This window comes from Lissotriton vulgaris, chromosome 1_1, assembly GCF_964263255.1.
Source record: "Lissotriton vulgaris chromosome 1_1, aLisVul1.2, whole genome shotgun sequence".
Lineage (NCBI taxonomy): Eukaryota > Metazoa > Chordata > Amphibia > Caudata > Salamandridae > Lissotriton > Lissotriton vulgaris.
This window is the reverse complement of record NC_141685.1, coordinates 1,617,345,484-1,617,366,935: the sequence shown is the minus strand read 5'-3', so window position 1 is coordinate 1,617,366,935 and position 21,452 is coordinate 1,617,345,484. Positions and strand designations below refer to the sequence as shown.

The window sequence follows — 21,452 nt, the reverse complement described above, 5'->3', positions numbered from 1 at the left end:
ACAGTGTGCACCTTCACAGAGAGAGAGAGAGAGAGAGAGAGAGAGAGAGAGTGAGTGATTGTGTTTTCAGTGTGACTCCTTCCTGACTCATGCATGTTCTTTCTTCCTGCAGTGCTCAGCATCGGTGAAGGAGGATTCTGGGAAGGAACAGTGAAAGGCCGCACTGGCTGGTTTCCGGCAGAATGCATAGAGGAGGTGCAGATGCGGCAGTATGATCCACGCCAAGGTAGGCGCAGCCAGTGTGCCATCACAGCTTCATGTGCTGCAAAACATCCCTACGGGGCTCCAGTTGTCATACATAGGGGGGATTTCGGAACACTGTGTGCTAATCTCATCTGTCATATATTTCAATACCATACATAGTGGTGTAACACAGTCAATGTATTGTTTGCGTTACAGAAAATCTTTTACAGATATTTCTCCAAAGGGCTCCTTTTGTGTGTTCCAAAACATGTGCTAGGTGAGAGCTAGATATAACATTTTGTCAAACGGGTTGTTCAGATGTGGCGTTACACACAGATGTCTCCTAAAAAGCTCGTTGGTGTCTTTGCGTGTCACATAAGCTGTTTTATAAAAGACTGCCTAGCGGTTTCAATAACAATATTTTTTCTACATTTATCCCACGTTTATACGTTTCTAGTACTAACGTAATCATCTCTAGCAACGCCTTACATATAGGGGCTTAGCTAACATAAGTGCAGCAGGTGCAGTGGCACCAGGGCCCAGAGCCATCAGGGCCCATCGACACTTGCTGTATTTTATAACCATAACAGGACTCAAAGGTGTCAATTCCTTGCTTGCACCAGGGCCCATGGCATCCATGATGTGGTAGAGTGAATCAGGAACACAACAGTTGGATGCATCACGTGATTGGCTTGGCTCTCCAAATGTAGATGGCTGCAGTGAAAGCAGGCCTCGACTCCTCTTTAGTTCTTGCATAGTCTTTCTATGGCACCTCAATGTTCTCCTTGATACCTTTGCTTCTTACTGCGGCTCAGTCATCCACTGCATCCTGGTTGCAGAACGGGCCTCACGAGGAGCCATCAAGGTTGAGTTTCTCTTGGTCATAGGCACCATATTGGGTTTGGGCAGGTAGAAGGGAAGAGAACTTGCCCATGGTGCAGCCTGCCTTGTCACCCAGATCGGTTTCCTGGAAGCCCTCAACCCGAGGCAGCCATCCCTTGAGGCACAGACTCCCTGTAGTCTAGGTTACCTGCTGCCCAAGGACTTGTGGTAGTAACACCAGCTGGTATCCTGATAGTCACCTCTTTATGGTCTTGCCTATGTGCCAATAGACAGATAACGAGCAACTTAGTCAGTGCTAACAAGCTCTGAAGCAAAGTATTCACTGTAAATAGACGGGGTCTGCTCATGCCGAATTGGTCTTCTAAATTCGTTTTTTTGTTATTCCAAGTCACTATAATACTAGTATGAAAAACCCATGGCTTTGATGTATAATGATGCTAAAAGTACAGTTGTGTGTCAAATGTAACACCTTTTTGGTACTGATGAAGTCAGCGGCTCTCCTGTAACGTCCTTAAAGGTATGGTGCGGAATCTATGTAATCGTTTTGAGGGGTCTATTCCCCTTTTATACGTGTAATTCATCCCACCTCCATTGGTTTCATTTATGAATGTAGACTCCCAGTGGTTCCAATGGGTCACACTCTTTCCACTCCTATATTGTTCCTGGGTAACAGTCATGGCCCAGTTCATTTATATTTGTTGATAACGTGTTTTAAATGCTGGTTCTGGGTCTCTCCACCTCTGCCATCGCTTAATTCATTTTGCTAACAATGTTTCATCCCACCGCCCTTCTTAACTGTGTGACACCTAGGCCAAGCTCTTCAGTTCCTGTCTGGGAGCTCACCCAGAGGTGGCCAAACCACCTTATTCAGATATTATCAGGGGTCTCCAACCTTCTCTGTACTGAGAGCTACTTGTGTTCAATGAAACGCATTGAGAGCTACTAATATTATTAGTATTGTATAATCACATTTTCTGAGCAGGACCCAAGCCACGGGCCTAGCTTGGCCCTGAGAGCCAAAGCTCCTTATAAATGACATCATACCGAGCCAGTATCTTCTTTATTACCAACCCCTGCTTGGGATGGTGTTGAGAGCAACTCCCAGCAACATCTGCCTAACATTCCATACCAAACCATATATACAGAGAACTACAGAATATAGAAGACTTACCAAATTCCAGCATGTAATGCATTCTACACCTAGCCACCCAAACAATCGTCATGTTTTCTAGACACTTCTTTATGTTTTAAAATGTCTTTAATAAAAGAAAAAACCCTGTAAGCTCTGTGTAAGTATAAAAATGCACTGTTGTATTGAATTAACCCAATACTATGTCCTAGCAGGTGTTTCTTACTATGCATGGCGCTGCTTGTGTTTTGTCCCTTTATGAAGGGGGAGAAGGCTGCACCCTGCTTATCTGCTGCTTGTCCCTCAAGTGGGGTATAGACTGGGGGGTTTACCCAAACATAGTCAATGGGACCTGGGTTCAATATGTACTGAGAGGAAGGAGTCCCAGTGTCTGTGTAAATTAATGTTAAACAATCAAAGCAAATAATTAACAACACTTTGAATGAGTCCACATTGTTTTAATCACAACAAGACTGGGTATATTAACTATACACACGAGTAAATCAATAAGTACAATTAGTTGTACAGTGCCCCAAGAGGGATAGGGAAGGTGAAGGTAGGTGATCAGGTGAGGATGAGGTAGTGAGGAAGAATAAGTGACAGTAAAATCAATGAATCAAAAACACTGTATTTATTAGTCATATACAGTATGGTGGACCAATAGTTCATGATAGTGAGGTTAAGGGATCATACTTCACATAAAACAGTAAATGAAACAATTGATGGCGTGAAGTTGATAGGCCAATGGGCGGTTGTCGACGTTTCGACCCTCTAAGTAATGCAGGGATTAGTTGAGCCCTTGCTGTGGGGTCTTCATTAGGACGGGGAAGAGGGGCAGGCAACCTATTTAAGTATATAGAATGCAGAATTATAATTCAAAGTAATGGGATGTGCCTCATGATAACTGGTTTGTGCACCCATATTAAGGCAATTTGAATGGAAATTAATCTCACATTATCATCAAACTAATATTAAGTGCCCTAGGCAGGAGCTTAAGAGATTAAAAACAACCTCAGGGCCGTTTTCTGGCTCTTCACGCTCGTGTTTACCAGTGTGATCTTGACTCCTTCATTTTAGATCAATTCTCCATTAAATCCCATTTTAACTAATTGAGTTTTTGGTCAAGGCTTTAAATTCCATTGTTTGATGATATCCTTTGATCAATTCCATCCAAAAAGCCTGAATTAGTGTGCGTTAATCAGTTATTATGAGGCATATCCCACTTCCTTGAAGCATAATTCTGCAATCAATTGTTTTTAATCTCTTAAGCTCCTGCCTAGGGCACTTAATATTAGTTTGATGATAATGTGAGATTAATTTCCATTCAAATTGCCTTAATATGTGTGCGCGAACCAGTTATCATGAGGCACATCCCATTACTTTGAATTATAATTCTGCATTCTATATACTTAAATAGGTTGCCTGCCCCTCTTCCCCGTCCTGATGAAGACCCCACAGCAAGGGCTCAATTAATCCCTGCATTACTTAGAGGGTCGGAACGTCGACAACCGCCCATTGGTCTATCAACTTCACGCCATCAATTGTTTCATTTACTGTTTTATGTGAAGTATGATCCCTTAACCTAACTATCATGAACTATTGGTCCACCATACTGTATATGACTAAAAATACAGTGTTTTTGATTCATTGATTTTACTGTCACTTATTCTTCCTCACTACCTCATCCTCACCTGATCACCTACCTTCACCTTCCCTATCCCTCTTGGGGCACTGTACAACCAATTGTACTTATTGATTTACTCGTGTGTATATTTAATATACCCAGTCTCGTTGTGATTAAAACAATGTGGACTCATTCAATGTGTTGTTAATTATTTGCTTTGATTGTTTAACATTAATTTACACAGACACTGGGACTCCTTCCTCTCAGTACATGTCCCTCAAGTGGGCTCCAGTACCAGAGCCACACCTTCGGCTCAATCTGGCGCCCCTTTTGCCTCACCCACTTACTAAGTCATCTATGAATGCATGTCAAAACAGGAAATCAAGCAAACCCCCAGCTTGCTAAGAATATGTACATTATCTTAATTGAATCCCAGATATGCACATATCTAACTCTAGCTTGGTTTCCGTAGCAACGCTACAAAGCCACAAGTAAGAAACCAAGAAGACACTGAGAGCGGAGAACACAACAAATGAATGCAGCATCCAGTGTCACTGAGCTCTCCGGCTGTAGACAGGTGCAAGAGGCCTAGCTTACTCACAGGAGCAAGGACTTTAGACGCTGTAATGAGCAACGCAGCGGCTGGTCATTGGCGCATAGACCACAGCTAGTCTGAGGCCTAGCTTACTCCCAGGAGCAAGGACTTCAGACGCTCTAATGAGCAATGCAGCTGCTGGTGCGTCTGGTCATTGGCACATAGACCACAGCTAGTCTGAGGCCTAGCTTACTCACAGGAGCAAGGTTTTCAGACGCTGTAATGAGCAACGCAGCGGCTGGTGCGGCTGGTCATTGGCGCATAGACCACACCTAGCCTGAGGCCTAGCTTACTCACAGGAGCAAGGTTTTCAGACGCTGTAATGAGCAACGCAGCGGCTGGTGCGGCTGGCCATTGGCGCATAGACCACACCTAGCCTGAGGCCTAGCTTACTCACAGGAGCAAGGACTTCAGACGCTGTAATGAGCAACGCAGCGGCTGCTGCGGCTGGTCATTGGCGCATAGACCACTCCTAGTCTGAGGCCTAGCTTACTCACAGGAGCAAGGACTTCAGACGCTGTAATGAGCAACGCAGCGGCTGGTGCGGCTGGTCATTGGCGCATAGATCATACCTAGCCTGAGGCCTAGCTTACTCACAGGAGCAAGGACTTCAAACGCTGTAATGAGCAACGCAGCGGCTGGTGCGGCTGGTCATTGGCGCATAGACCACACCTAGTCTGAGGCCTAGCTTACTCACAGGAGCAAGGACTTCAGATGCTGTAATGAGCAACGCAGCGGCTGGTGCGGCTGGTCATTGGCGCATAGACCACACCGTTGAGGCCTAGCTTACTCACAGGAGCAAGGACTTCAGACGCTGTAATGAGCAACGCAGCGGCTGGTGCGGCTGGTCATTGGCGCATAGACCACACCTAGTCTGGGCCTAGCTTACTCACAGGAGCAAGGACTTCAGACGCTGTAATGAGCAACGCAGCGGCTGGTGCGTCTGGTCATTGGCGCATAGATCATACCTAGCCTGAGGCCTAGCTTACTCACAGGAGCAAGGACTTCAGACGCTATAATGAGCAACGCAGCGGCTGGTCATTGGCGCATAGACCACACCTAGCCTGAGGCCTAGCTTACTCACAGGAGCATGGTTTTCAGACGCTGTAATGAGCAACGCAGCGGCTGGTGCGGCTGGTCATTGGCGCATAGACCACACCTAGTCTGAGGCCTAGCTTACTCACAGGAGCAAGGACTTCAGACGCTGTAATGAGCAACGCAGCGGCTGGTGCGTCTGGTCATTGGCGCATAGATCATACCTAGCCTGAGGCCTAGCTTACTCACAGGAGCAAGGACTTCAGACGCTATAATGAGCAACGCAGCGGCTGGTCATTGGCGCATAGACCACACCTAGCCTGAGGCCTAGCTTACTCACAGGAGCATGGTTTTCAGACGCTGTAATGAGCAACGCAGCGGCTGGTGCGGCTGGTCATTGGCGCATAGACCACACCTAGTCTGAGGCTTAGCTTACTCACAGGAGCAAGGACTTCAGACGCTGCGATGAGCAACGCTGCGGCTGGTCATTGGCGCATAGACCGTACCTAGTCTGAGGCATAGCTTACTCACAGGAGCAAGGACTTCAGACGCTGAAACGAGCAACGCAGCGGCTGGTGCGTCTGGTCATTGGCACATAGACCACGCCTAGACAGGACTACGGGCAGAAAGGCTCCCAGAGAGGAGGGTTCTGGTCATTGCGGGGCTGCTTTAAGGAGGGCGATCCAACCGCACAGAGAGGCAGTCACTGTACTGAGACTCTCAATTGCAAGGACTCCCCCATGTTGGATATGGACTCACCTACCTTGAGAGTGGTGGGCTGAGAGGAAGGTTTCCAATGGCTCTAAAGTGGGAGTCATGTTAGTACCCCTCTTTCACCCGGAGCCTTTGTGGGACATGTCCCAGGCGGGCTCACTTGTCTGTGATTCAGCTTAGGGCTTGCCAATGACGTTTGTGCACACTGTCCACAGTCGTCAATCTAACATCAAAGCCTTTGACCCTGAAACAGAGACGATGACGGAGAGGATGGCGTCCCACTGGGTTTCTTGTGTCCTGAAGTTCGCGGGTGAAGTCTGATTTGAAGAGACATGCATGATTCAACATGGATGCACAATGCTAGCACCTATGTCCAATGTCCAGACTATACAGCATTGTTTGCTCCACTTTGCACATGCAACGACTCATAGATGAGTCGCAACTAGCACGCACACCGCCCTGACTAACCCCTGGTCCTGTGTGCTCCCAAGTATAAAACAAGAATCTTCCACCCCCAGTGCCCATGCGAGATCCAGGAAGAAGTCCAGGAGACTGGAGAAAGGATACCACAGAAGTCTGGGAATGATTCAACCAGTGGGGAAAACTATTTTGTGGATTCATGGCTCATCACACTGTGTACACGTCACAAAGTGCATTGAGTGTCACAGAAAGTGTGGTACAGCACATGTAAAGAGTGTCCAGTACCTCATTTACATTAGTAATTGAATACCCAGATGGGGTTTGAGTCACATACATTTGTATTATAGGACCCCAGCCCTGCACTCTATGTTTCAAAATACAGACAATGCCCTCGTTGTCATGTATATGTGTGCTGTGGAATATCCACACAGCACTATGTGCAGTGCTCTAGAGTGTCACTGAATACCTCCGAGCACACTGTGCCAAATGCTTTCGTCAGCACTTCCTGCTTATACACGATGTGGTGTTACTTTTGTTTCGATTCAACACATGATGTGTGCGCTTTATTGCACATCATGCAGGTGTGTTATAAAGCTCCCTACAGTGTCACAGTGCAAAGAAGCCATTGCATGTGCAGTTGTTTACAGAGCACTGGCATTGATCTATTTCACATACAGTTCTATGTTTGAATCGAGGCGCTGCACGGTGCACACTGCAGAGGTTACTGTGGTGAATCTGTGCCCTCTGTCCTGTGTGCTGTATAAGGTGTGTTGTGTGTATGAGTGTGTCCTCTGCGCCCGTGACACTTTCATCTGTTGTAGATTAATCTCGCTTGACGGTGTTATAGCACATCCTCAGGGCAGTCTGATCCACTCACAAGGGTGTATTATACTGCGTGCCCTGCAATTGTGTGAGCATAATGCAGGTGTATGTGCTGCACTCTATGTTTCATGCGAAGTTGCGCACTGCTCTCTGTATACCATATACAGTTGTACTGTAGAATACTTGCACTGCACTCTCTGTGTCATGCAAAGGGCTGCACGGCGTGTCATACAACGTTGTGCTACAGAATCCTTGCACCACTTTGTGTGTCATACAACGTTGTGCTACAGAATCCTTGCACCACTTTGTGTGTCGTACAACGTTGTGCTACAGAATCCTTGCACCACTTTGTGCGTCGTACAACGTTGTGCTACAGAATCCTTGCACCACTTTGTGCGTCGTACAACGTTGTGCTACAGAATCCTTGCACCACATTGTGCGTCGTACAACGTTGTGCTACAGAATCCTTGCACCACTTTGTGTGTCGTACAACGTTGTGCTACAGAATCCTTGCACCACTTTGTGTGTCGTACAACGTTGTGCTACAGAATCCTTGCACCACTTTGTGTGTCGTACAACGTTGTGCTACAGAATCCTTGCACCACTTTGTGTGTCGTACAACGTTGTGCTACAGAATCCTTGCACCACTTTGTGTGTCGTACAACGTTGTGCTACAGAATCCTTGCACCACTTTGTGTGTCATACAACGTTGTGCTACAGAATCCTTGCACCACTTTGTGTGTCATACCACGTTGTGCTACAGAATCCTTGCACCACTTTGTGTGTCATACCACGTTGTGCTACAGAATCCTTGCACCACTTTGTGTGTCATACCACGTTGTGCTACAGAATCCTTGCACCACTTTGTGTGTCGTACAACGTTGTGCTACAGAATCCTTGCACCACTTTGTGTGTCGTACAACGTTGTGCTACAGAATCCTTGCACCACTTTGTGTGTCGTACAACGTTGTGCTACAGAATCCTTGCACCACTTTGTGTGTCGTACAACGTTGTGCTACAGAATCCCTGCACCACTTTGTGTGTCGTACAACGTTGTGCTACAGAATCCTTGCACCACTTTGTGTGTCGTACAACGTTGTGCTACAGAATCCTTGCACCACTTTGTGTGTCGTACAACGTTGTGCTACAGAATCCTTGCACCACTTTGTGTGTCGTACAACGTTGTGCTACAGAATCCTTGCACCACTTTGTGTGTCGTACAACGTTGTGCTACAGAATCCTTGCACCACTTTGTGTGTCGTACAACGTTGTGCTACAGAATCCTTGCACCACTTTGTGTGTCATACAACGTTGTGCTACAGAATCCTTGCACCACTTTGTGTGTCATACCACGTTGTGCTACAGAATCCTTGCACCACTTTGTGTGTCATACCACGTTGTGCTACAGAATCCTTGCACCACTTTGTGTGTCATACAACGTTGTGCTACAGAATCCTTGCACTGTACCCTGTGCCATAGGACCCTGCACCATGTTGATCTCAGCTGTGATGGAATACGTGCAGTGCTCTGTGTTAAATATATCTGTCTTGCTCTGTTCTGTGTTCACGTGTGTAATGGAATACCTGCACACACAGTGTCACATGCGAGTGTATTTTAGAGCACCTGCACCGGCCTATACTCGACATATAAAACTAGGCCTCAGAGCACGTGTTCTGCACTGAATGTGGCCCTTGGGGTGCGCTATAACATACCTTCCGTGCGCCCTTTTCATATATATACAGATATGTTACAGAAGAGACACACTGCACTCCAAGTGCTGTACACAGGAGGGATGCGGGATGTTTTCTGTGAACTCTGGGCCACATACATTAACGCCTTGCCATATGTCAGCTGCACTCTGTGTGCATGCAGAGGGGCCCCACACACACCCTGCTCTGTGTTCAGCTTCATGCGAGGCTATAATTGTAAATCCCCATCATTATACCGCATTTTCTCAGTGCCTGTCTAGTGTTGAATACCTGAAATGGAGCGTGTGGCGCATAAAAGGTGTTTATTGCATAACCACATAGCATTATGTGTCATAAAAGGTCAGCCCGGGCTTTCTTCTATAAACACGTGAGTTTTAGAATGTTTGCACTGCACGCTGCGTTATACAAACATGTTATGGAACATTAGCTATGCAATGTATGCCACATGCGTGTGTGTTGTAGAATACCAGCACTGTCCTCTGTGCCTTTCACAGCATCAGCACTGCATTCTGGGTCCTGTAGTGGTGTGTGGTAGAAAATGAATGTCAAAACTGCACTCTTTCCAGATGTTCTATGTGCCTTGTGCAATACCTGTGCTGCACTCTGTGTCATCTGAAGGTGCGTTGCAGAGTATTGACACTGCGCTCTTTTATAGATGGATGTGTTTTCTACAATGCCTGTACTTCACTCGCTGCGATGTGAAGGTGTTTCATAATATCAACACTGGAATCTATTATAGATGGAAGTGTTTTGTATAATACCAGCACTACACTCTGTGTCACCTGGAGGTATGTTAGAGAATATCGGCAATGTACTCTATCCAGATGCATATTTGTTGGTGCTGCTGTGCTACAGACACTGAGGGAGAACTGTTGTTGCCCATCGGGAGTGTTGGATTCTCGGTCCTTTTTCCCCAGGATTTAATCAACTTCTCGCGGCCCCCGCTCCGCGGGGGCCGCTCGTGTGGGGGAACTCTGCAGATTGACATTGCAGCAAGAGGAAGAAACTGACTCCCAGATCACAGCGGGACTGCGAGGACCAGCCTGCAGTGCGGCGCTCAATCTGCCGCAGCTGGTCCTCTTGCCGCACCCACCTCCCGGCTGAATAAAACCCCTTGTGGCTATTACCTACTTGGTGCTGCTGTGCTACAAACACTGAGGGAGAACTGTTGTTGCCCATCGGGAGTGTTGGATTCTCGGTCCTTTTTCCCCAGGATTTAATCAACTTCTCGCGGCCCCCGCTCCGCGGGGGCCGCTCGTGTGGGGGAACTCTGCAGATTGACATTGCAGCAAGAGGAAGAAACTGACTCCCAGATTGCAGCGGGACTGCGAGGACCAGCCTGCAGTGCGGCGCTCAATCTGCCGCAGCTGGTCCTCTTCCCGCACCCACCTCATCCTACTTAACCTTCTCCGCGCACGCGGAACGCGCGCGGACGCCGGGCGAAGCCTGGGCCAAGGGCGGGCCCGTTTGAGCCCGTTCGAGCACGGGCGAGACCGGACCGGGTCACCCCCCTTGGCTTTCCACTCCCATTTCTAACCAACAATCCGACTTCGCTTAATGGACTATGGCCACTAGAGAAACGAGGAGCAAAACCACGCTGGCTGGAGGTCACCCAACAGGTACTTTGGACAATTACTTTGTTAAAGCAGGCTCCCTTCTAATTGACGAAATCAGCACATTGGAGAGGCGCATTTCCCAGGAAATTGCATGGGTAAAAACGTCTTCCATGATAGCGCATGCCAGAACTCCCGAGAACGGACTTGACCCTACGGAGTTTGAAACACGGGACAATGGGGCGATGGGTTTGCCTAATGTATCTAATTTAACTGTACAACATAGGGACAATGAATCCTTAAGCACTGAAGAAATACGGCATTTGCCCTCACCCCCGCCCAAATACAACCTAGCTCCTCTTCTCCAGTAGTAATTACCTTAAATAATGTAACCCCTAGCGGCAGAGATAGCCGTCAAAAACTGGGAGACAGGGAAGGAGCAGTACCGAAAAGGAAAAGAGGGGCTCAAAACACTGGGGGACGTAAGGCAAAAATTGCCAAGCATAATATCCCAGTGGAGGCTAACATACCGGAAAACAGTAAAACCGCACCCACACCTCCTGATGATTCTGCAATTATATCCCTTGTCACTTCACCTGTGCAAGACACAGGCGAACTCCAGTCCCATATCAACGGAAGGAGGTGCTATTACTATTGCCAATATTGGCGCCCTCCTGAGGTCACTGCTCAGCCCCTTAGAAGCCCGTTTAGCCACGATTGAAGCTAGACTGACAAATATAGAAAAAACATTGGCGCTGATGGTTTTAAAGCAGATAACAAGGGCAACAGGGGCGGGGTTCCACCTAAGAACAAGAGGGGTGCAACAGCATCGACCACTAACGACGCCAGAATAGTTTCAAACACTCCACCACTGCAGTCGTCTACCACCCACCCTGTAATTCCCCAATCCAACCAAGGTGTAATTCCAACTGATCACCCTGAGTCTACCATTAAATGTAACCAGGGGTTGGGCGACAAAACAAATAAGACCTTGACTATGGACCTCCCCCCGAGGCTAGCCCATACATAGTCATCCTAACGGGTATACCAGAGCTAAATCCAGCAACTAAAGAATCGGCCGCCTCATTAAAAAATAAGGTTGTCAATTGGCTTACCTTAAATAGACCCCTCCCCCTAGGAATAGCGAGTGAGGTACTTATGGTAAGAAGAGCTCCCTGGCTAGGTAATACAAGGAAATCTATTAATGGCGACTGTGTCCTGATTAACTTCAGGGATCCTAGGACTGTTTCTCACATATGTGGGTGGCCTTACCGTGACCAAGGGACATCTATTCAGTCCCTGCCCCTATCCTTTTTCTACCCGCCCAGGTGCAACGGACAGGAGGAGGAGGGATGGGATACAGTCCCTATGAGAGGGAGAGGCTGGGGAAACAGGGAGAGAGGGGAATTTCACCGACCCATAGTCCAGCAGCCTGCCTATCTCACAACACATAATAGGTTTAGCTGCCTGGACATGAATGACTGACACTATCCACTGAGGAGGGGGGTGGTTCACTATCGACCCAGGGGCGAGCAGGTGGAAAATATCAACCTCCCCGGTCGAGGTACTGCAGGCATCCCAGGGATTAAGTCACGCGCAGAACAACAGTCTGATAAGGAATGCCAACAGTCCATAGCCGGGTTACCATCTAGAAATACCCAACTTATAGCCAAACATGGGGATTCGAATCAAAATGTAATATCGCCGGATAGTTTAATAGGCCAGTGGGCCACTCCAACTATTACCTCCAATTCCAAACCAGGTTTAGTAAAGACACTGTCCTGGAACCTGGCTGGTTTAGGAAACAAGCTCGATTCCCCAGACTGGAGTACATTCATAGACTCCAAAGATGTTTGCATGTTCCAAGAAACCTGGGCGAGAGAGGAATACACCCGCCCAGGCTTTGCTGTATTTTCTATTCTTGCCTGAAGGGGGGGCAAGGGGCGTCCCTCTGGTGGCCTTGCTATTTGGGTGGCAACCCACTTGGGCTGCAAAGCTACATCCCACTTCACAGCATCCGAGGACGTTCAATGCGTCCTCCTGGAGTGTCCCAATTCCATCAAACTGGCAGTGGTAAATGTTTACTCCAGGCCGGTGAATATAACCCGGGAATCGAATACCATTGAGGAACTTTCCACCTTCCTCAATGATATTGCTAGGGGTACACCCTTCGTGGTTGGAGGAGATCTGAACTGCCACTTTGAGCCACTAACAGGACTATTAGATGGAACATCAATGGATGAGGACGCGCTGTGGTCAGTACCTCCCACGGTGGCCCCTCCGCCTAGAGCCTGGACACCTCTGTTGGACAGGCCACATGACGGGCCGCTCTCCCCCGGCTCGACCAGGCCCGAGCCAGTCACGCAAGCACCACACACCACCATTGCACGTCCTACGTCCCCTCAGGGACACCTGTCCTCGAGCATGATAACCTCGTGGGTCCGATCCACTGCCGACCCATGCGCCCAGCCGGGGCCGCCATCTTGGACACTTCGCCACGAGGCCGCCTGGCCCCCGATCGACCTCAACCCTGGGCCTAGCCCGGCCTCAGACATTCCGGCACCACCCTCCACCCAGGAGGTGAGCGAGCTACTTGGCCAGTCAATGGGAGGAAGAGGTGTCGATGGTTCTCCCCCGGCCAGTGCCGCTCGCCCATCGCCTCCCCGGGCGCTGGCTCCACCCCCCTGCTGGGTGTCTGGACTCCCTCATCCCGGACCTCCCGACCTCCAAGTGCGAGGGTCCGGACATCAAAGCACGCCAGCCCTATAACTGGGGCAGCTCCAGAGCAGGAGGGCAGTTGTATCTTGGAGTCGAGAGACGAAAGAAGAACTCATCCTGGACGGACTACTGGCGCTGCCGTAGCTCTGTCCTGTGCACCATCATCCTGCCTGTTGGCGCTGCCACAGCCGTCGTAACCTTCATTCTTCACCGTCGTCCGGATCTGCTGGCGAGGCCGCGGACCGTTGTAACCATCATCTTCATCGGGACCTGCTTGGCTTCTCCACGGCCCGTCGACCATCCTTCATCCATCTCGGGACCTGCTTGGCTCCTCCACGGCCCGATCAGCAACCACGCCGAGCTCGAGGATTGAGAGCTATTTTGTACTCATTGGTAACTAAAGACTGTCCCGCTACCCCTTTCCTCAACCAAAGACTAGAACCGAGGGGACCCCTGAGTCCAGACCTCCTTGTATCATACCATGTAACCTAAGAATTGCATATAAAGTCTCGTTAACCTTCAATCTTGTGTGGTGTCCGTCTGTGGGGGGGAAGTTACTTACCTGTACAGTCGTTGGAGACGGCTCTCCCTGGAGACCTCTCCCCGTAATCTCGGCCGACCCTCCCGGTCCGTCTAACATTGGTGGCCAGCGGCGCGATCCGAATCACCGCATAACGTACAGAGAGTAGCTCACCCCACAACGAACAACAATGTCGACTAAAGAGAGCGGAGCAACTGAGAAGTTCCAAATGGAAAAACTAGAGGAATACAGCCATCGTGAACTAAAGCAGTTCTGCATCGAACTAGGTATCGCTACCACCGGACTAAGCACCAAGGACGATTTTAAGCATGCCCTAGAATCTTGGGCAGAGACCGGGGATGTCGAAGCCCCTGAGCAAAGCACCGCGAAAAAGACCAACACGGCCCCTGAAGAGCAAAGAACGGGTCTCTCGCAAGACGAGATCCAAGAAAGAGAAAAAGCCCGACTACACGAACTCGAAATGGCCCGACTCAAGATGGACGTAGAACTCAAATTGGCCGAGCAAAAAATAAACTTAGAGCACCTTCGCCTCCGAGAAGAAAGAGAGGAGAAACAGAGGCAAAGGGAGCTCGAGGAAAAAAGACTAACGTACGAGCACGAGCGGAACCTAGCCGAGATCAACCTGCGCAAACAGAATAAAGAGTTAGGGGTGCCCGACAGACCGTCCACCCCAGGGACCACGGACAAAAAAGTGCACATCCCCAAGGATGTGGTCCGAGAATATTTTCGAGAAGACGACATCCAGCAATGGTTTAAGGCATATGAAATCGCGATGACTGCGCACCGGATCGATAGAGCCGACTGGGGAGCCGGCCTATGGGGCAAATTCCTCAATGAGGGCCGCGATACTCTGTTACAGCTCCCAGACCACCAGATGACCTCCTACGACCATATGAAAGCGGCCCTCCTCACTCGCTATGGCCTCACGCCCGAGATGTACCGTCAGAGGTTCCGAGACTGCACACGCATTCCAGGTACAACTTGGGTGGACTATGTAACGTACTTTAGCCGAGCCTTCGAAGGCTGGATCAGAGGGAACAACGTCACGACCTACGAGCAGTTGTTCAATCTGATGGTATGGGAGCATCTGTCCAACAATTGCTTCATTGAACTACGCCAACACCTCCTCGACAGCAAGCTAACCGATCCCCGGCAGCTCGCAGCTGAAGCTGACCGGTGGGAGATCACCCGAGTGGGCCGGAATGGGTCCTACGAGCAGAACAGGAACAACAATGGTCACCACCGACCCAGAGGAGGAGGAGGGGGCCAAGGACGAGGAAGAGACAACACTCCGGCCGCCCCCACTACCAGCACCACCCCCCCGGCCAACCGGGGCAGCACCCCGGCGCGACCGGGATACAGAGCCAATGTTACATGTCACCGATGCCAACGAGTCGGCCACTATGCAAACGACCCCAGCTGCCCGCAGTATCAGAGTCCAAAACCCCGCCATGTGGCCGCCGCGGCACTAGGGGAGGAACAGATCTCCGAGGAACAAGAAACAGACGAGCAAGAGTATCAAGAGTGGGAGCCAGCCGCCATGACTCTCGCGTGCTTAGGGGGAAGAGACATGGTCCCGCGGGTCCCCCTACCCGCTAACACCCAGAAGTACAGCCAATGGGTGAGCATCAATGGACAGCGGGCCGAAGCCCTTCGAGACACCGGGGCTAGTGTGACAGCCGTCCGCTGCCACCTGGTGACCCCAGAACAATATCTACCGAACATTCTCTGCCCTGTGCGATCAGCCGACAACTCGGAGAGTCTGTGTCGGATGGCCTGCGTCCCCTTTGAGTGGGGAGGGGTCTCCGGCATGTTGAAAGTAACGGTCCGAGACGACGCCCCCGTGGACTGCCTCCTCGGAAATGACCTGGAAAGCTCCCCGTGGGCAGCCGTGGAGCGAAAAGAACACTTGGGGATGTTGGGCGTCCCAGACTGGGCGTGTGTCACCACCCGGTCCATGGCCGCCCGTGCCAACCATCACCCGGAAGAACCAGAATGGCCGGCGCCTCCGCCTCCGGTCGCCCCCGCCGAGACCCCCGACCAGGACATCCCCCTCGAACCTGCTCAACCTTCCGACCTTGCTAATCTTGACCAGTGGGCTCAAGAAGGGGGACCCACACAAGAACAATTTCGTCAGGAGCAGAAGACCTGTCCCTCCCTTGAGGGACTCCGACAACAAGCGCTCGCCCAAAGCGCAGGGGATACCTCCGGAACTCATTGGGTCTACTGGGACAATGACCTATTGTACAGCGAGCAACGAATCGCCGAGCTGGGGGCCAACAGAGTACTAGTGGTGCCCCTCCGCTTCAGAGACTTCCTGCTAAAGCTGGCCCACGATGTCCCCCTGGCAGGGCACCTGGGACAAGATAAAACCTACAGCCGCCTAGTGACCCACTTCTTCTGGCCAAAAATGAGAAACGATGTGCACCAGCATTGCCGATCTTGCCCCACGTGCCAAGCTAGTGGGAAGAGCGGCCGCAAGTTAAAGGCCCCCCTGCAACCCTTTCCCGTAGTCACGACCCCATTTGAGAGGGTCGGAATAGACATTGTGGGACCCCTAGACCCGCGTACAAGACAAGGCCATCGCTTCATCCTAGTACTAGTGGACCACGCCACCCGCTACCCTGAGGCTATTCCTCTCCGGACTGTGACAGCCCCAGTGGTCGGCAGGGCCCTGATGGGGATCTTCTCCCGTGTGGGGTTCCCCCGAGAAGTCGTCAGTGACAGAGGCACGAACTTTATTTCCAAATATATGAAGTCCCTCTGGCAACAGTGTGGGGTCACCTACCGCTTCACGACCCCCTATCACCCCCAAGGAAACGGACTTGTTGAGAGGTTCAATCGCACACTAAAAGGGATGATCGGGGGATTGGAAGAACCCCTCCGTCGCCAGTGGGACGTGCTGCTGCCGTGCCTCCTCTTCGCCTACCGGGAGGTCCCACAGAAGTCCCTAGGCTTCAGCCCATTCGAGCTGCTCTATGGGCACCCAGTACGGGGGCCACTCAGCCTGATCAAAGAAGGCTGGGAGACGCCTCCGGCCAAGAGTCCTCCAGATGTCTTCCGGTACCTCCTCACCCTCCGCAACCAGTCCCAGCGGCTCAGAGACCTAGCAAAAGCCAACCTAGAGGCCAGTCAAGAGGACATGAAGAAATGGTATGACCAGAACGCCTCATCTATTGAATTCGAGCCGGGGCAACAGGTCTGGGTAATGTCCCCCACAGAACCGTGCGCTCTCCAAGACAAGTGGACGGGACCCTTCAAGGTAATCGAGCGCAAGGGTCCTGCCACTTATCTGATCGATATGGAGTCCGCCCGGAATCCGCTCCGAGTCCTCCACACCAACAGACTGAAACCCCACTTTGCACGAACAGAACTCAGCCTCTTGATGGCCACAGACAACGGGGTTGAGGACGACTCCGAGCCTCTCCCTGACCTCTTGCGGACCCAGGAGCGAGACGGCTCCGTGGATGGGGTCCGACTCTCGGAGACCCTCACCCAGGAACAACGCCAAGAGTGCCAAGCCCTCCTATCACGATTTGCCAGCCTGTTCTCCCTCACCCCAGGTGTCACTTCCTGGTGTGTGCACGATGTGGACACCGGAGACAGCCCTCCTATCCGCCACCGGGCCTACCGCGTACCTGATCGGGTACGGGCCTGCATCCAGGCGGAAGTAGCCAAGATGCTCACGCTCGGGGTCATCGAGCCCTCCGACAGTCCATGGGCCAGCCCGGTCGTACTGGTCCCCAAAGCAGCCGCCCCCGGAACCACACCCGAACTCCGGTTCTGTGTCGACTACCGGGGCCTGAATGAAGTCACCAGAACGGACGCACACCCCATCCCCCGGGCAGATGAACTGGTCGACCGAATGGGCGCTGCCCGCTACCTCAGCATCTTCGACCTAACGGCGGGCTATTGGCAGATCGGCCTCACACCCCGAGCACAAGAACGTTCTGCCTTCTCCACCCCCGATGGCCACTATCAGTTCACGGTCATGCCCTTCGGCATGAAAAATGCCCCAGCGACTTTCCAACGGCTCGTCAATCAGGTCCTGGCGGGGCTCGAAGAGTTCAGCGCCGCCTACCTGGACGACATCGCTGTGTACAGCCACCATTGGACCGAGCACCTCCACCACCTCCAAGCAGTGTTGCAAGCCCTTCAGCGAGCTGGCCTCACGATCAAGGCCAGCAAATGTCAAATTGGACAAGGGTCGGTGACCTACCTCGGACACCAGGTGGGAAGCGGTCTAGTGGCCCCTCTACAACTGAAAATTGCCGCCATCCAGAACTGGCAACCCCCTATCACTCAAACTGAAGTGCGAGCCTTCCTGGGCCTCACGGGCTACTACCGAAGGTTCGTGAAAGACTATGGTACCATCGTGGGGCCTCTCACCGAACTCACGTCGAAAAATCAGCCCAAGAAGGTGAACTGGACCCCAGAGTGTCAAGCGGCATTCGAACAGCTAAAGGCCGCCATGTGTTCCGCTCCTGTGCTCCAGGCCCCAGACTACAGCCGAGAGTTCGTCGTCCAGACGGACGCCTCCGACCAGGGCATTGGGGCGGTCCTGTCCCAGGTGAACACCGAAGGCCTTGATCAACCGGTGGCCTTCATCAGCCGGAGACTCCTGCCACGGGAACAACGCTGGAGCACCATAGAGAGGGAAGCCTTCGCTGTGGTATGGGCCCTCAAGAAGCTCCGACCCTACCTTTTTGGCACCCACTTTCGGGTGCAGACTGACCACCGACCCCTGCAGTGGTTGATGCATATGCGGGGGGAAAACCCAAAGCTGCTACGCTGGTCCATCTCCTTGCAAGGTATGGACTTTACCGTTGAACACCGGCCTGGGTCCGACCACGCCAACGCGGATGGCCTGTCCCGGTTTTTCCGCCTCGACGAAGAGAGTCCCCAAGAGGATGGGTAACTCTCCCCGCCTTCAGCTGGGGGGGACGCATGTTGGACAGGCCACATGACGGGCCGCTCTCCCCCGGCTCGACCAGGCCCGAGCCAGTCACGCAAGCACCACACACCACCATTGCACGTCCTACGTCCCCTCAGGGACACCTGTCCTCGAGCATGATAACCTCGTGGGTCCGATCCACTGCCGACCCATGCGCCCAGCCGGGGCCGCCATCTTGGACACTTCGCCACGAGGCCGCCTGGCCCCCGATCGACCTCAACCCTGGGCCTAGCCCGGCCTCAGACATTCCGGCACCACCCTCCACCCAGGAGGTGAGCGAGCTACTTGGCCAGTCAATGGGAGGAAGAGGTGTCGATGGTTCTCCCCCGGCCAGTGCCGCTCGCCCATCGCCTCCCCGGGCGCTGGCTCCACCCCCCTGCTGGGTGTCTGGACTCCCTCATCCCGGACCTCCCGACCTCCAAGTGCGAGGGTCCGGACATCAAAGCACGCCAGCCCTATAACTGGGGCAGCTCCAGAGCAGGAGGGCAGTTGTATCTTGGAGTCGAGAGACGAAAGAAGAACTCATCCTGGACGGACTACTGGCGCTGCCGTAGCTCTGTCCTGTGCACCATCATCCTGCCTGTTGGCGCTGCCACAGCCGTCGTAACCTTCATTCTTCACCGTCGTCCGGATCTGCTGGCGAGGCCGCGGACCGTTGTAACCATCATCTTCATCGGGACCTGCTTGGCTTCTCCACGGCCCGTCGACCATCCTTCATCCATCTCGGGACCTGCTTGGCTCCTCCACGGCCCGATCAGCAACCACGCCGAGCTCGAGGATTGAGAGCTATTTTGTACTCATTGGTAACTAAAGACTGTCCCGCTACCCCTTTCCTCAACCAAAGACTAGAACCGAGGGGACCCCTGAGTCCAGACCTCCTTGTATCATACCACGTAACCTAAGAATTGCATATAAAGTCTCGTTAACCTTCAATCTTGTGTGGTGTCCGTCTGTGGGGGGGAAGTTACTTACCTGTACAGTCGTTGGAGACGGCTCTCCCTGGAGACCTCTCCCCGTAATCTCGGCCGACCCTCCCGGTCCGTCTAACAACCTCTAGCAGTTCAGATCACTGCTTTAACACTTACACACGGAATTAGGGCTTGTAATGGGCGTACGAATTCTGACATTCCCCATAAATGCACATTTAATAAAGTGGGGAGGGAGTCAAGATTGGACTATATTTTAGTGATAGTCAGGGACGATAGCGACCATAATGCGCTAGAATTAGAATACTCTTTGCCTGGTATAGATAATGAAAACCGGGCTGGTGTAGAAGTGCTTGCTTCAGGGTTGACCCTAGCGAACAATAGACGCAGAGTGAAGTGGGACAAGCTAGCCACTAATCCAGAAAAGGTTTCAAAGTTGTATGGCTGTGTTATTCCCACACTCAAAAAGGTTAGCGCACTAGTGGAGCAACCCAACGCCCATGACATGCACAAAAAACTCTGGTTCGCTCATGTGGACCTTATCAAGATCATGGCTGAAGTTCTCTTCTCCCCAGGAAAATCTGGGGGTACCACGAGTCACCGTCCTCCGTGGTACCACGCTGCTTGCCGAAGGGCTAAATCAGATCTACTAATTTCCCTGAAGCAAGGTAATAATAGATCTCTAATACAGGCAAGGAGAAGGGATTACAAGCAGTTGATCACCCATTCTAAGGCGGAATGGGAACAGGAGAAATGGGAGAATCTCACCATTACACTGGCAGATAGGGATTCCCGTAAATTCTGGCGAATTGTAAATACGGGGTCCGATGAGCTGCTTTCGGCTGTTGAACCTAATATTTCAGCCAAGGTCTGGGAAGAACATTTCCAAGCTCTTTACACGGGAGCTAATTTGGTCACAGATGGGGCCTTAGCTGACCTATTGCCAACTATTGCCCCACAGCTAGAGGGGGATCTTTTCACAGAGGAAGAGGTGCAGGTTGCAATTTCTAGGCTGGCATCTGGCAAAGCTCCTGGCCTGGATGGGCTTACCGGCGATCTTTTCAAACAAGAACCAGAAGTATGGGCTCCGTACCTGCTGACGATCTTCAGTGCCGTTCTGGGGGGCATGGAGGTGCCCTGTACTTGGCTGGGCGCAGAGATTGTCCCCATATTCAAGAAGGGTTCACCTCTGCTACCAGCCAACTACAGGCCCATCAGCCTCATTGATGTGTCACAAAAGCTATTCGGGAGACTGATATTAGATCGCCTCCAAGATTGGATTGAAGAGTTTTCCATTCTGAGCCCCTACCAGGCAGGATTCAGAAAGAAAACCTCAACAACGGATCAGATTTTCCGTCTTAACTTGCTATTTTTGAAAACTGTATCAGTCGAGGGCGGCAGCCTATACACGGTCTTTGTAGACTTGCGGGCCGCCTTCGATTTGGTGCCAAGACCTAAACTGTGGTCTGTGCTAGTGGAGTTGGGCATTCCACCTGATCTCCTGAATATATTGATGAGACTTCATCGAGAAAACTTTGCACGGGTCAGGTGTGGCAGGAACGGGTTGCTTTCAGCAACATTCCCCGTTGACAGAGGGGTGAGACAGGGTTGTGTGCTTGCACCTACCCTGTTCTGCCTCTTTGTCAACAGGGTAATCGCCCATCTGACTAGGATCAATGATATGGA

At 51.5% G+C, this 21,452-nt stretch overlaps 1 protein-coding gene across 1 annotated transcript in view; it reads left to right on the top strand.

The window, feature by feature from the left end:
* SHANK3 (SH3 and multiple ankyrin repeat domains 3) overlaps positions 1 to 21,452 on the top strand; it is a 1,483,929-nt gene that overhangs the window by 637,324 nt on the left and 825,153 nt on the right. The window contains exon 12 of the mRNA XM_086918824.1: positions 113 to 226. Coding sequence (XP_086774950.1) covers positions 113 to 226 — 114 coding nt within the window. The remainder of the gene's footprint in view (positions 1 to 112; positions 227 to 21,452) is intronic.